General features: G+C 39.0%; 1 protein-coding gene and 1 long non-coding RNA gene across 4 annotated transcripts in view; one reads left to right on the top strand and one right to left on the bottom strand.

Annotated features, from left to right (window-relative positions):
* LOC127874698 (calcium-independent protein kinase C-like) overlaps positions 1-14,921 on the top strand; it is a 48,043-nt gene that overhangs the window by 23,913 nt on the left and 9,209 nt on the right. The window contains exons 8-14 of the mRNA XM_052419234.1: positions 2,237-2,309; positions 6,351-6,514; positions 7,256-7,429; positions 8,548-8,702; positions 12,243-12,381; positions 13,588-13,776; positions 14,557-14,706. Coding sequence (XP_052275194.1) covers positions 2,237-2,309; positions 6,351-6,514; positions 7,256-7,429; positions 8,548-8,702; positions 12,243-12,381; positions 13,588-13,776; positions 14,557-14,706 — 1,044 coding nt within the window. The remainder of the gene's footprint in view (positions 1-2,236; positions 2,310-6,350; positions 6,515-7,255; positions 7,430-8,547; positions 8,703-12,242; positions 12,382-13,587; positions 13,777-14,556; positions 14,707-14,921) is intronic.
* On the bottom strand, positions 4,054-5,900 carry LOC127874706 (uncharacterized). Of its 3 annotated transcripts, none has more exons than XR_008047058.1 (4): positions 5,848-5,900; positions 5,424-5,476; positions 5,318-5,370; positions 4,054-4,098 (listed from the first exon to the last, which is right to left on the bottom strand). It is a non-coding gene; the product is annotated as an uncharacterized LOC127874706 (long non-coding RNA). The 3 variants fall into 3 exon arrangements; XR_008047057.1 differs by lacking the exon at positions 4,054-4,098 and adding an exon at positions 4,425-4,469; XR_008047056.1 differs by lacking the exon at positions 4,054-4,098 and adding an exon at positions 4,902-4,946.

The following is a 14,921-nucleotide window of genomic DNA, read 5'->3' as shown; positions in this document are numbered from 1 at the left end:
TGAGAAAGGTCTGTACACAAGCATGAGAAAGGTCTGTACACATACATGCGAAAGGTCTGTACACAGACTTGAGAAAGGACTGTACACAGGCATGAGTTAGGTCTGTATACAGACTTGAGAAAGGTCTGTACAAAGGCATGAGAAAGGTCTGTACACAGACATGAGAAAGGTCTGTACAAAGGCATGAGAAAGGTCTGTACACTAGCATGAGAAAGGTCTGTACACAGGCATGAGAAAGGTCTGTACACAGACATGAGAAAGGTCTGTACACAGACATGAGAAAGGTCTGTACAAAGGCATGAGAAAGGTCTGTACACTAGCATGAGAAAGGTCTGTACACAGGCATGAGAAAGGTTTGTACACGGGCATGAGAAAGGTCTGTACACCGGCATGAGAAAGGTCTGTACACAAGCATGAGAAAGGTCTGAACACGGGCATGAGAAAGGTCTTTACACAGGCATGATAAAGGTCTGTACACAGACATGAGACAATTCTTTACAGAGGCCTGAAGAGAATGCTTTAGCCTACGATAATATCAATAAGCAGTGCTCTGTGAAAAGCAGGTTTTGTGAATATTCGTAAAGTGTTGTCCAAGATTAGCCTGTGAAGTGTGCACAGGCTAATCAGGGACAACACTTTCTGCTTTAGTGATATTTTCAATTTCAAGAAAGTCTCTTCTTAGCAAAAAATCAAGTTTTTACTGAAAGTGTCGTCCCTGATTAGCCTGTGCAGACTGCACAGGCAAATCTGGGACGACACTTTTAGCAAATGCATTTAACCCCTTTTTCACAGAGCACGGCTTAAATAAGTGTACTGTTAAGTCTTCAGGGAAAGGAAGACCCAATTGTTCTTAGATCAAGAGATCAAAGGTCAACGTCCCAGGGTCATACAATTATAAAGACATCTCTAAAAAAAAAATGCCTGTTTTGACAACTTGGCTGCTAGCAAAAGGGACATAATACTTTTACAAACATCATGTTTTTATGCCCCAGGATCGAATGATCGGGGGAAGTATTGTTTTTGGCCTGTCTGTCTGTCATTCTGTCTGTCATTCTGTCTGTCTGTCTGTCATTCTGTCTGTCTGTCATTCTGTCCCAAAACTTTAACCTAGGTTGAAGTTTTAGGTTAAAGTTTTGCAATATTGAATAACTTTTGCAATATTGAAGATAGCAACTTGATATTTGGCATGCGAGTGTATCTCATGAAGCTGCACATTTTAAGTGGTGAAAGGTCAAGGTCATCCTTCAAGGTCAAAGGTCAACAACCAAAAAAGCGGCGCATTAGGGGGCATTGTGTTTCTGAAGAGATGTTCATTACAACATCTCTTGTTGTAATAAAATTTTGTAAAGGCTTTGATCATTTTCCTGCACTGTGTTGGCTTCTTCAGACAAGCCTTGTTTACAAGATGCAATTCACACTCTGAGGTGTTCATTATGAATTCTGATTTCTCTGTAAAACCTCTCTGTAAGTGTACTGTTACTTTCTCATGTCATTTGTTTTGCCCTGTTGAAAGACTTTTTATGCCCATGGTAGGGTGGCATATAGCAGTTGAACTGTCCGTTAGTCCGTCTGTCTGTCTTTCAGTCTGTGGGACTGTCCGAAAACTTAAATATTGGCCATAATTTTTGCAATATTGAACATAGCAACTTGATATTTGGCATGCATGTGTATCTCATGGAACTGCACATTTTGAGTGGTGAAAGGTCAAGGTCATCCTTTAAGGTCGAAGTTCAAATATATGGCTTTAAAGCGGCCCAATAGGGGGCATTGTGTTTCTGACAAACACATCTCTTGTTGTAAACAAGTATTGCTTAATTATCCCCCGCCATAGGCGGAGGGATATTGTTCTGGCGTTGTCCATCTTTCCGTCCGTCCGTCCGGCACTTTTGTGTCAGGAGCCATATCTTGGAAGTGCTTTGGCGGATTTCATTGAAACTTGGTATGAGTATATATATGGATAAGAGGATGATGCATGCCAAATGGCATTGTACACCATCGGTTAATAAGGGAGTTATGGGCCTTTGTATCTTAAAAAAATGCTTTTTTAGCTCAGTGTCAAATATAACACTTTTGTATCCAGAAGCATATTGGCGGGGGATATCAATTCAATGAATTTGCTTGTTTCTATGGATGTGAATGCAATGATAAATATTTAAGAAGTCAGTTTATTGTAAGGATGAAGGTACTTAATTATTTGTATATGTGACAATTTCACACACAATATTCTGTATTTCAGCCATCAATAAGTGAGAATGATGCTACGCAGAAACCGGGGCTTGAAAATAATAGATTTGTTGCAATGTTGCCAGGTAAGTTTAGGATTGTTTCACATTTTAGGAACAATACATTGAACTCACGTTTCATAAAATTTTATAGATTAAATACCTAATTACTTTCACTCCATACCACTTAAGTACTCTTTTGATGAGCATCAACTGTTTTTATGCTCCCCCGAAAATTTATTTTGGAGCATATAGTCGCCGCTTCATCTGTCCGTGTGTGCGTCTGTCTGTCTGTCTGTCTGTCCGTGCACAATTTTTGTCCGGGCTATTTCTCAGCAACTTATGACTGGAATTCAATGAAACTTTGTGGGAAGCTTCACTACCAAGAGGAGATGTGCATGTTATCAACCGGTTCTGGTCGGATGATTTTTCACAGAGTTATGGCCCTTTGAAATTTTGAAATTTTCCATTAACTGTACATATAGTGCAATTCTTGTCCTGGCTATTTCTCAGCAACTAATGACTGGAATTCAATGAAACTATTTGGGAAACTTCACTACCAAAAGATGTGCATATTATCAGCGGGTTCTGGTCGGATGATTTTTCACAGAGTTATGGCCCTTTGAAATTTTCTATTAAAAAATTATTGTCCCCCCAACTACTGTGCCCTCAAGACGTTTCCTTTTATTTGAATATATAGTGCAATATTGTGACAAAAAAACCTTTAGGGAGTATCACCTGTCTCCGACGGTTTTATTGTTATAAAGATGTCTTAAAATGTGTTTCTCAAACCAAATAGTTGTTAATTTTACAGGATCATAAACAAGTAATTTTAGTGAACCCAATTCTGGGACTTTAGTATTTTCATCCCTTGATATTTTTCTCAAATCATATCCCTGGACTTCATGCTTCCTGATAATACCATAGCAGGAACACATATGTTTTACCATTTTCCCCATCGGGCTGGCTACATCCCTGGCATTCATTTGATGTTTCATGTTTATAAATATGCAGGCACTTCTGCATGTTCCATTTATAACATACAAATACTTGATTATTCCTGTGTATAGCATAAAGGATCATCTTATTTAAATTTTGTGAAATTCAAACCTCTCATTCCCATCATTAGTTGCCGCTGTTAAGATCTGATCACATTCAGTTTACATTCTTTTTAATAGCATGTGAATGTTTTCTGAACAATCAAATAGCATGTTGGGTAACCACGTTTTGCGTCGCTTTACATGTACTTCATGGGTGATGCAGTTGGCAGGTTGGTGGAGACACTTGCTTACACCTCAGCAACCTGGGTTCAATCCCACATGGGCAGCAGTCTTGATTTAACACACCTCAGCAACCTTGGTTCAATCCCACACGGGCAGCAGACTTGATTTTAACACACCTCAGCAACCTTGGTTCAATCCCACACGGGCAGCAGACTTGATCTTAACACACCTCAGCAATATGGGTTCAATCCCACAGGGGCAGCAGTCTTGATTTTAACACACCTCAGCAACCTTGGTTCCATCCCACAGGAGCAGCAGTCTTGATCTTAACACACCTCAGCAATATGGGTTCAATCCCACAGGGGCAGCAGTCTTGATTTTAACACACCTCATCAACCTTGGTTCCATCCCACAGGAGCAGCAGTCTTGATCTTAACACACCTCAGCAATATGGGTTCAATCCCACAGGAGCAGCAGTCTTGATTTTAACACACCTCATCAACCTTGGTTCCATCCCACAGGAGCAGCAGTCTTGATTTTAACACACCTCAGCAATATGGGTTCAATCCCACAGGGGCAGCAGTCTTGATTTTAACACACCTCATCAACCTTGGTTCCATCCCACAGGGGCAGCAGTCTTGATTTTAACACACCTCAGCAATATGGGTTCAATCCCACAGGGGCAGCAGTCTTGATTTTAACACACCTCATCAACCTTGGTTCCATCCCACAGGAGCAGCAGTCTTGATCTTAACACACCTCAGCAATATGGGTTCAATCCCACAGGAGCAGCAGTCTTGATTTTAACACACCTCATCAACCTTGGTTCCATCCCACAGGAGCAGCAGTCTTGATTTTAACACACCTCAGCAATATGGGTTCAATCCCACAGGAGCAGCAGTCTTGATTTTAACACACCTCAGCAATATGGGTTCAATCCCACAGGGGCAGCAGTCTTGATTTTAACACACCTCATCAACCTTGGTTCCATCCCACAGGGGCAGCAGTCTTGATTTTAACACACCTCAGCAATATGGGTTCAATCCCACAGGGGCAGCAGTCTTGATTTTAACACACCTCATCAACCTTGGTTCAATCCCACAGGAGCAGCAGTCTTGATCTTAACACACCTCAGCAATATGGGTTCAATCCCACAGGAGCAGCAGTCTTGATTTTAACACACCTCATCAACCTTGGTTCAATCCCACAGGAGCAGCAGTCTTGATCTTAACACACCTCAGCAATATGGGTTCAATCCCACAGGAGCAGCAGTCTTGATTTTAACACACCTCAGCAATATGGGTTCAATCCCACAGGGGCAGCAGTCTTGATTTTAACACACCTCAGCAACCTTGGTTCCATCCCACAGGAGCAGCAGTCTCGATTTTAACACACCTCAGCAATATGGGTTCAATCCCACAGGGGCAGCAGTCTTGATTTTAACACACCTCATCAACCTTGGTTCCATCCCACAGGGGCAGCAGTCTTGATTTTAACACACCTCAGCAATATGGGTTCAATCCCACAGGGGCAGCAGTCTTGATTTTAACACACCTCAGCAATATGGGTTCAATCCCACAGGGGCAGCAGTCTTGATTTTAACACACCTCATCAACCTTGGTTCCATCCCACAGGAGCAGCAGTCTTGATCTTAACACACCTCAGCAATATGGGTTCAATCCCACAGGGGCAGCAGTCTTGATTTTAACACACCTCATCAACCTTGGTTCCATCCCACACGGGCAGCAGACTTGATCTTAACACACCTCAGCAATATGGGTTCAATCCCACAGGAGCAGCAGTCTTGATCTTAACACACCTCAGCAATATGGGTTCAATCCCACAGGAGCAGCAGTCTTGATCTTAACACACCTCAGCAACCTTGGTTCCATCCCACAGGAGCAGCAGTCTTGATTTTAACACACCTCAGCAATATGGGTTCAATCCCACAGGAGCAGCAGTCTTGATTTTAACACACCTCAGCAATATGGGTTCAATCCCACAGGGGCAGCAGTCTTGATTTTAACACACCTCAGCAATATGGGTTCAATCCCACAGGGGCAGCAGTCTTGATTTTAACACACCTCATCAACCTTGGTTCCATCCCACAGGGGCAGCAGTCTTGATTTTAACACACCTCAGCAATATGGGTTCAATCCCACAGGAGCAGCAGTCTTGATCTTAACACACCTCAGCAATATGGGTTCAATCCCACAGGAGCAGCAGTCTTGATCTTAACACACCTCAGCAACCTTGGTTCCATCCCACAGGAGCAGCAGTCTTGATTTTAACACACCTCAGCAATATGGGTTCAATCCCACAGGAGCAGCAGTCTTGATTTTAACACACCTCAGCAACCTGGGTTCCATCCCACAGGGGCAGCAGTCTTGATTTTAACACACCTCATCAACCTTGGTTCCATCCCACAGGGGCAGCAGTCTTGATTTTAACACACCTCAGCAACCTTGGTTCCATCCCACAGGGGCAGCAGTCTTTATTTTAACACCACTCAGCAACCTGGGTTCAATCCCACAGGGGCAGCAGTCTTTATTTTAACACACCTCAGCAACCTGGGTTCCATCCCACAGGAGCAGCAGTCTTGATTTTAACACACCTCAGCAACCTGGGTTCAATCCCACAGGGGCAGCAGTCTTGATTTTAACAAAAGTTTACACTCTGGCTTTAGAGGCGCACACGAAATCATAGGTGACGATATAAGGTCATCTGAACATGACCTCATATTTAATATCAACAGATTCAGTCAGTGGATAGTATAGAAGTGTCAGACTGCACAGGCTAATTTGGGACGACACTTTACGCACATGCATTTTGCCCAATTTTCTCAGAACACGACAAATTTGAATGAGATAGTGATTTTACTGGTTCCCCGATTTCCTAATTTTAGAGCCAGACGACCGTGTGTCCAACAACAGCCTGTCAGTGAGCTCAGGTGATGAACGCGACCCCCGCGCGCGCAGTCCCTCACAGGAGCGCTGCCGCAGAAAAGACAAATACACCATTAATGAATTCAATTTTATAAAGGTTTTAGGCAAAGGAAGTTTTGGAAAGGTGAGTGTTTGAGTAGTGTGGTATTGGTGCTGCGGCAAGGGGTTGTTCAGAATTTCTTTCAGTTGATTTCATCAGTTTCTTTGCCGAGATTGCTTCACAAACAGCAGTTTCCAACCAATTGCAAACTTAGTTAATCTACCGCAGAAGGAGGGGGGATATAGGATTCATCAGTTTGTCTGTCTATACCTTTTGACAGATTTTCATGAAACTCCTGTAATGCTTGCAACACTGTCAAATTATTTTATTTTTTATTCAAAACAAAAGTAACCTCTATGCTAGAGTGTTTTCATTCCTTAAAAACATTTATGAACTAAAGTTTCTTTTCTTTTAATGACAAAATTAATGAAATTGCTTTTAAACTTTGGAATGAATATTATATTTAAGTCGTATTCCGACTGTAATGATATTTTTCAAGGAGTGATTTATGAAGTGGGTATGTAATTTTTTTGAAGAAATGTATAGTTCAACAGTTCATAGGTTTCTATTCCCTCTTATTTAATCTGCTAGCCCATATACACAAATAGTTGGTGAAAGATTTTCATAATGTTTTCATAATCACTTTCTTAATATAATATCCAGGAAAAAAGGTAATTTTGCTAAATCAAATATATTCAAGGTTTACAACTTCTGTCACTTGATTCTATAAATGTATTATTGCAAAATAATGTAAGGGCCCTCTGGTTTTCGTTTGGAAGGTACATTTCTATGAGAAATATTGGCAGAGATTCCTCTTGGTTGCAGGTGATGCTAGCAGAGCGGAAGGGCTCAGAAGAAGTTTATGCAGTCAAAATTTTAAAGAAAGACGTCATTATACAAGACGATGATGTGGATTGTACGATGACGGAGAAACGGATTCTCGCGCTCTCAGCCAAGCACCCGTTTCTCACTGCCTTGCATTCCTGTTATCAGACAAAAGTAAGTATCTCAGTTTTTTCTGTGTTTATAAAATGAGTTGTGTTCTGAGAAACTGGGCATAATGCATGTGCGTAAAGTGTCATCCCAGATAAGCTTGTGCAGTTCACACAGGCTAATCAGAGACAATACTTTCCGCCTAAACTTGATTTTCGGTAAGGAGGGACTTCCTTGAAACTAAAAATACCATAAAAGCGGAAATTGGCGTCCCTGATTAGCCTGTGCGGACTGCACAGGCTTATCTGGGATGACACATTACGCACATGCATTAAGCCCAGTTTTCTCAGAACACAACACAAATAATGAAACAGTTTGTCTAAATAGTTGATGTTTGGTTGCAATGGCAAGGATTGAGAATTATGAATGGATTTTAATGTGTTGATGAGTAAATATGGTAGGCACTGTGTTATTGAAGATCTGGAAAAAAAGGGTATTATGACTGAATATTAAGATCACATTAAAAAGACATAGATGATGAACATGTTCTTAAACGGAAAAGATGTAAAGGAAAAAATATTAATACTTTGATAAACATAATTTGATTGGCGACTATATTTTAAATATCGTATGCCAACTTAAATTTGTCAAAGGATGATTGAAAAGATGGGCTCAAAATCTGTAAGAAATTCAAGTTTTGTGACAAATATCTTCATTTCGCAATTTCCTGATGAACATCCTCAAAAGTCAAATTCACATTATAAGCACAATTGAAATCTTGACCTAGCATTTATAATATTTAAATTTATTGATGTTTGTTGTTTTCCTTGTCAGAAACTACATTTATAATATTTCATTACTAAGTACACCACGAATTATCATTTATATATAAATTTTTGATCTACTGAAAATCCAGAACTGTAATGTTAATTCAATATAATTTTAAGACTTTTATTGTCTACTTATGAGAGATATATAATAATATAAAACAGGATCCCACTAATATGTATGGTTTGCTTATAGGATTTGTTAAAACAATTCAGTGTACTCTTACATGAAGAACTGAAAGAACCAGTATTTGGATCTGGTATCCATTTGTTTGTGATACAACATTTTTTACCACATGCAGGGATTCAATAACCATGTTTGTGCTTGAGTTACCATCTTTTTGTCTGCATTTTCAGGATCGCTTATTTTTTGTGATGGAGTATGTGAACGGTGGAGATCTAATGTTCCAAATTCAACGAGCACGAAAGTTTGACGAGCCGCGTGCACGTTTCTACGCTGCTGAAGTGACTCTAGCACTAATGTTCCTACACAAACATGGTATTATCTATAGGTAGGTGGGGCTTGGACAAATCCTCAGAATATTCCATATTCTAGACAATTCTTTAGAAATATGTACTCTAGTTTAGTTTAAACCTATTTAATTTATCTCAATAACATTAAAAGCCTAAGGCTTATTTGAAATGCTCTCGTGTAAGTTCCTGGGACTAGAACTAGTACTTTGTGTCTCTGGAGGAGATCTTAAGACAGTATAGGCCACAGTTTTCATCCAATCTTTATGAAATTTGGTCAGAATGTTTATCTTGATTAAATCTGGGTTGGGATTATATTTGGGTCATCTGGGGTCAAAAACTAGGTCACTAGGTAAAAAACTAGGTCATATAATAGGTCAAATAATAGAAAAACCTTGTGTAGACAATAGAGGTCGCAGTTTTCATCCAATCTTTAAGAAATTTGGTCAGAATGTTTATCTTGATGAAAACTGGGTTGGGATTGTATTTGGGTCATCTGGGGTCAAAAACTAGGTCACAAGGTCAAATAATTGAAAAATCAGCAACAATTTGTTTGTGTAGACAGTAGAGGTCACATTTTTCATCCAATGTTTATGAAATTTGGTCAGAATGTTTATCTTGATGAAATCTGGGTTGGGATTGTTTTTGGGTCATATGGGGTCATTAACTAGGTCACTAGGTCAAAAACTAGGTCAAATAATAGAAAAACCTTTTGTAGAAAATAGAGGTTAGCAGTTTTCATCCAAACTTTATGAAATTTGGTCAGAATGTTTATCTTGATGAAATCTGGCTTGGGAATGTATTTGGGTCATCTTGGGTCAAAAACTAGGTCACTAGGTCAAAATTAGGTCAAATAATAGAAAAACCTTGTGTAGACAATAGAGGTCACAGTTTTCATCCAATCTTTATGAAATTTGGTCAGAATGTTTATCTTGATGAATTTTGGGTTGGGATTGTATTTGGGTCATCTGAGGTCAAAAACTAGGTCAATAGGTCTAGTATAGAAAAACCGTCAACAATTTGTTTGTGTTGACAGTAGAGGTCACAGTTTTCATCCAATCTTTATGAAATTTGGTCAGAATGTTTATCTTGATGAAATCTGGGTTTAGATTGTATTTGGGTCATCTAGGGTAAAAACTAGGTCACTAGGTCAAAAACTATGTCAGTAGGTGAAATAATAGAAAAACCTTGTATAGACAATAGAGGTCGCAGTTTTCATCCAATCTTTATGAAATTTGGTCAGAACGTTTATCTTGATGAAAGCTGGGTTGGGATTGTATTTGGGTCATCTTGGGTCAAAATTTAGGTCACTAGGTCAAATAATAGAAAAACCTTGTGTAGACAATAGAGGTCACAGTTTTCATCCAATCTTCATGAAATTTGGTCAGAATGTTTGTCTTGATGAAATCTGGGTTGGGATTGTGTTTGGGTCACATGGGGTCAAAAACTAGGTCAATAGGTCAAATATTAGAAAAACCTTGTGAAGACAATAGTGGTCACAGTTTTTATCCAATCTTTATGAAATTTGGTCAGAATGTTTATCTTGATGAAAACTGGGTTGGGATTGTATTTGGAAAGTCATGTGAGCGATTCAGGGCCATCATGGCCCTCTTGTTTCTGTTATTCATCATGCGTTGTCAGTCAACATTTGCCTGTATGCACTCTCAATGCGCCAAATTTAATGCCCAATTTTAATAAAACTTTGCTAGAACATTTGTTGTTTTTAATCTGGTTCACATGGCTCAAAAACTAGGTCACTATCAAATTAAATAAATTTCTCTTTAATTCTTTAGAAGTGACATTTTTTTGTACAATTTTCATGAAACTTGCTCAGAACATTTGTTTAATGACATCCTGACCAAGTTTGAAAATGGTTCCGATTTGTTAACAAAACAAAAAGCTGCCACGTGTGTATGGATTTGAAACAAACAATTGAAGTTCATCTTTCATTTATGAAACAGTGATAAGCCATTTTACATGATAATTTCAAAATTATTTCTTATTCAACATTATCAGGTAAATACTGGCCCAGTTGAAATGATACCTTTATTGTCCCCAACTGGTTTCACCGGAGGGGACTAATGGTTTGCACTCTTGTTTGTCTGTCAGTCTGTCACACGTTTCTGGATCCTGCAATAACTTTAAAAGTTTTTCATATTTTTTCATGAAACTTGAAACATGGACAGATGGCAATATGGAGATTATGCACTTCATGTCATTTTGTTCATACATTAAGAATTCTGGTTGCTATGGCAACAAATAGACTAGAAATGCTGCTGAAAATGGTGGATCCTGCACACTTTTCTGGATCCTGCGATAACTTTAAAAGTTATTCATATTTTTTTCATGAAACTTAAAACATGGATAGATGGCAATATGAACATTATGCACCTCATTTAATTTTCTTCCTACTTCAAAATTTCTGGTTGCTATGGCAACAAATAAAAAAAAAAACTGACTGGTGTAGCTGGTAAGGGATGTGCTTCTTTTTGTATAAAGCAAAAAATGTAAATACAGCAATTATTTTGTTCTTAGTTTGTAGATCAAATCTCGAGTCAATCTGCCTGTGTAGATCAAATCATCGAATCAGTCTGCCTATGTTGATCAAATCATCAAGTCACTCTGCCTATGTAGATCAAATCATCGAGTCACTCCTATGTAGATCAAATCATCAAACCACTCTGCGGATGTAGATCAAAACAGCAAGTCACTCTGCCTATGTAGATCAAATTATCGAGTCACTCTGCCTATGTAGATCAAATCATTGAGTCACTCTGCCTATGTAGATCAAATCATCAAGTCACTCTGCCTATGTAGATCAAATCATCAAGTCACTCTGCCTATGTATATCAAATCATCAAGTCAGTCTGTCTATGTAGATCAAATCATCAAGTCACTCTGCCTATGTAGATCAAATCATCAAGTCACTCTGCCTATGTAGATCAAATCATCAAGTCAGTCTGCCAATGTAGATCAAATCATCAAGTCACTCTGCCTATGTATATCAAATCATCAAGTCACTCTGTCTATGTAGATCAAATCATCAAGTCACTCTGCCTATGTAGATCAAATCATCAAGTCACTCTGCCTATGTAGATCAAATCATCAAGTCAGTCTGCCTATGTAGATCAAATCATCGAGTCACTCTGCCTATGTATATCAAATCATCAAGTCACTCTGCCTATGTAGATCAAATCATCAAGTCACTCTGCCTATGTATATCAAATCATCAAGTCACTCTGTCTATGTAGATCAAATCATCGAGTCAGTCTGCCTATGTAGATCAAATCATCAAGTCACTCTGCCTATGTAGATCAAATCATCGAGTCACTCTGCCTATGTAGATTAAATCATTGCATCACTCTTGTCATGTAGATCTAATCACTGAGTCACTCTGCCTATGTAGATCAAATCATCAAGTTACTCTGCCTATGAAAATCAAATCAGCGAGTCACTCTGCCTATGTAGATCAAAACAGCAAGTCATTCTGCCCATGTAGATCAATCAACGAGTCACTCTGCAGTCTTTTATCATTCACAAATTAGTGAGCATGATGTACTATTGTGTTGTTCTGTCCACAGAGATCTGAAGTTGGACAACATTCTGCTTGACAGCGAGGGCCACTGTAAGATCGCAGACTTTGGGATGTGCAAGGAGGGAATGTACGAGGGAAAGCTCACCCAGACTTTCTGTGGCACACCTGACTACATCGCGCCGGAGGTAACTAGTATTCACCAATACCTGTCTGGCCTCATAGCCTCGTATCAGATTCTCCATGTCTTCAGATCCACATGTCCATCCTCAGCTCCCATTGTTAGAGCCGATGTCTGTCCTTGTCTGACCCCATCCTATTAACCCTTTACAACTTAGATGCGTATTTTTACGCATGTGTAGTTCCTTAGAAAATGACATTTAATTTAAGACCTTTCTTACTAGATTCAAGTTGTAAAGGCTTCATTTCCAAAACTAAGGTACCGATGAGCAGCAAACAGCATAAAACCTGAACAGACTGCAAGTTACTCGCAGGCTGTACTGGTTTTATGCTGTTTGCACATAGCCAAATTCACTTTGCTTCTAAGTGGGAAAGGGTTAAGATCTAATCATGCATGGGCAGCAACTTAATTTCATGGGCAGCAAACATTGTTTTACATTATAGAATTTCTGGGGACCTCTAAAAAGGAAACTATCTTGTGTTTTTCAGATCCTTTAACTCAGATCCTCTGTATTGTCAGATCCTTTCAGGCAGATCCCCTGTGTGTTGTCAGATCTTATAAATCAGATCCTACAAAACAGACCCTATAAACAGATCCCCTGTGTTGTAAGATCCTGTAAATTAGAACCACAGTGGGTTGTCTTATCATATAAAGCAGATCCAAGTGCATTGTAAGATCCTTAAGATCAGATCCCAGTGTGTTGTCAGATCCTATAAATCAGATCCCAGTGCATTGTAAGATTCTATAAATCAGATCTCATTGTGTTGTCAATTCCTATAAATCAGATCCATGTGTATTTTGTCAGATCCTTAAAACCAGATCCCCTCTGTTCTGTCAGATCCTACAAATCAGATCCACTGTGTTTTTGTCAGATTTTTAAAATCAGTTCCCTCGTGTGTTTTGTCAGATCCTTTAAATGAGATCCCCTGCGCGTTTTGTCAGATCCTGTACATCAGATTCCCTGTGATATGTCAGATCTTTAAATAAGATCCCCTGTGTGTTTTGTCAGATCCTTTTAATCAGATTCCCTGTGTGTTTTGTCCGATCCTTCGAATCAGATCTCCTGTGTGCTTTGTCAGATCCTTCAAATCAGCTTCTTTGTGTGTTTTATCAGATCCTTTAAATCAGAACCCTATGCGTTGTGTAAGATCCTTTTAATCAGATCCCTGTGTGTTTTGTCAGATCCTTTAAATATATTCTCCTGTGTTTTCAGATCCTGCAGGAGCTGGAGTACGATGCCTCAGTGGACTGGTGGGCCCTGGGTGTGCTCATGTATGAGATGATGGCGGGGCAGCCACCCTTTGAGGCTGAGAATGAGGACGACCTGTTTGAGTCCATCCTTCATGACGACGTGCTCTACCCTGTCTGGCTCAGCAAGGAGGCAGTGTCGGCCCTTAAAGGGGTGAGTGGGGAGAGATTCAGAGTTAATAGCCATGTACCTGTGTAGTTTACTCTGGAATTACAGACATTATGGGCATAACTAGACACTTGTAACTTGACAATCAGAAATTAATTATGAAATCTATTTTTAAATGAATAAATTGCATGATTATTACGTAATGATAAAAAGATATAACTCCAGCAAATATTGATTATCTTAGCAATTACCTGATTTACCTTGATTTTGTAATAAAATGTTATGTTTGTGATGTTCATTCAGTGAATATAATATGAGTCGTGTTCTGAGGAAACTGGGCTTAATGCATGTGTGTAAAGTGTCATAAAAAATTAGCCTGTGCAGTCCGCTAATCAGGGACGACACTTTCTGCCTAAACATGATTTTCGGTTAGGAGGGACTTCCTTGAAACTAAAAATACCATAAAAGCGAAAGTGTTGTCCCTAAAAAGCCTGTGCGGACTGCACAAGCTAATCTGGGATGACACTTTACGCACATGCATTAAGACCAGTTTTCTCAGAACACAACTCATATAGAGTCCCAAATATGTTGTGTTTTCATCCTCTTTTATTGTATGGATCTCTTTAACTTGTACAGACAAATGTCCTCGCTGTGTATATGCTCTTAAAAAAAGAATTATCAGTGTCTGTGGTTCATGTCTGGTTATCTTATTTTCAGTGTGCAGCTTTTTTAATTGAGTAAGATATTCGGCTGTTTGGTTAGATAAACCTTGTTGGTGAGATAGTTTTGACAATAGCAATTGTATGCATTTATTGTATTTTTCAGTTTATGACCAAAAACCCTGCTAAGCGGCTTGGGTGTTTCAAGAATCATGGAGCGGAAAAGGCCATTTTAGTCCACCCATTCTTTCATGAAAAAATTAACTGGGAGCTTCTAGAACAAAAAGCAGTTAAACCACCATTTAAACCTAAAATTGTGAGTTTTTATTAGGATAATTATTTAATTTTCAACACATTTTATTGTACCATACAGTTTAACTGTTTAAACAATACAGAACTATTGTCACCAATGCAACATCGCTGCAAGACAACATTTCTTACCAGTACCAATTTGAATCTCAGATAATTAAATATTGAACTTTATTGATAAAAGGTTTCAAACACTGAACCATTTCTAGGGCAAGGTCACTC

The sequence above is a fragment of the Dreissena polymorpha genome, chromosome 3 (genome assembly GCF_020536995.1).
Source record: "Dreissena polymorpha isolate Duluth1 chromosome 3, UMN_Dpol_1.0, whole genome shotgun sequence".
NCBI lineage: Eukaryota > Metazoa > Mollusca > Bivalvia > Myida > Dreissenidae > Dreissena > Dreissena polymorpha.
The sequence above is the reverse complement of the archived record's forward strand: the minus strand, read 5'-3'. Positions and strand labels throughout refer to the sequence as shown.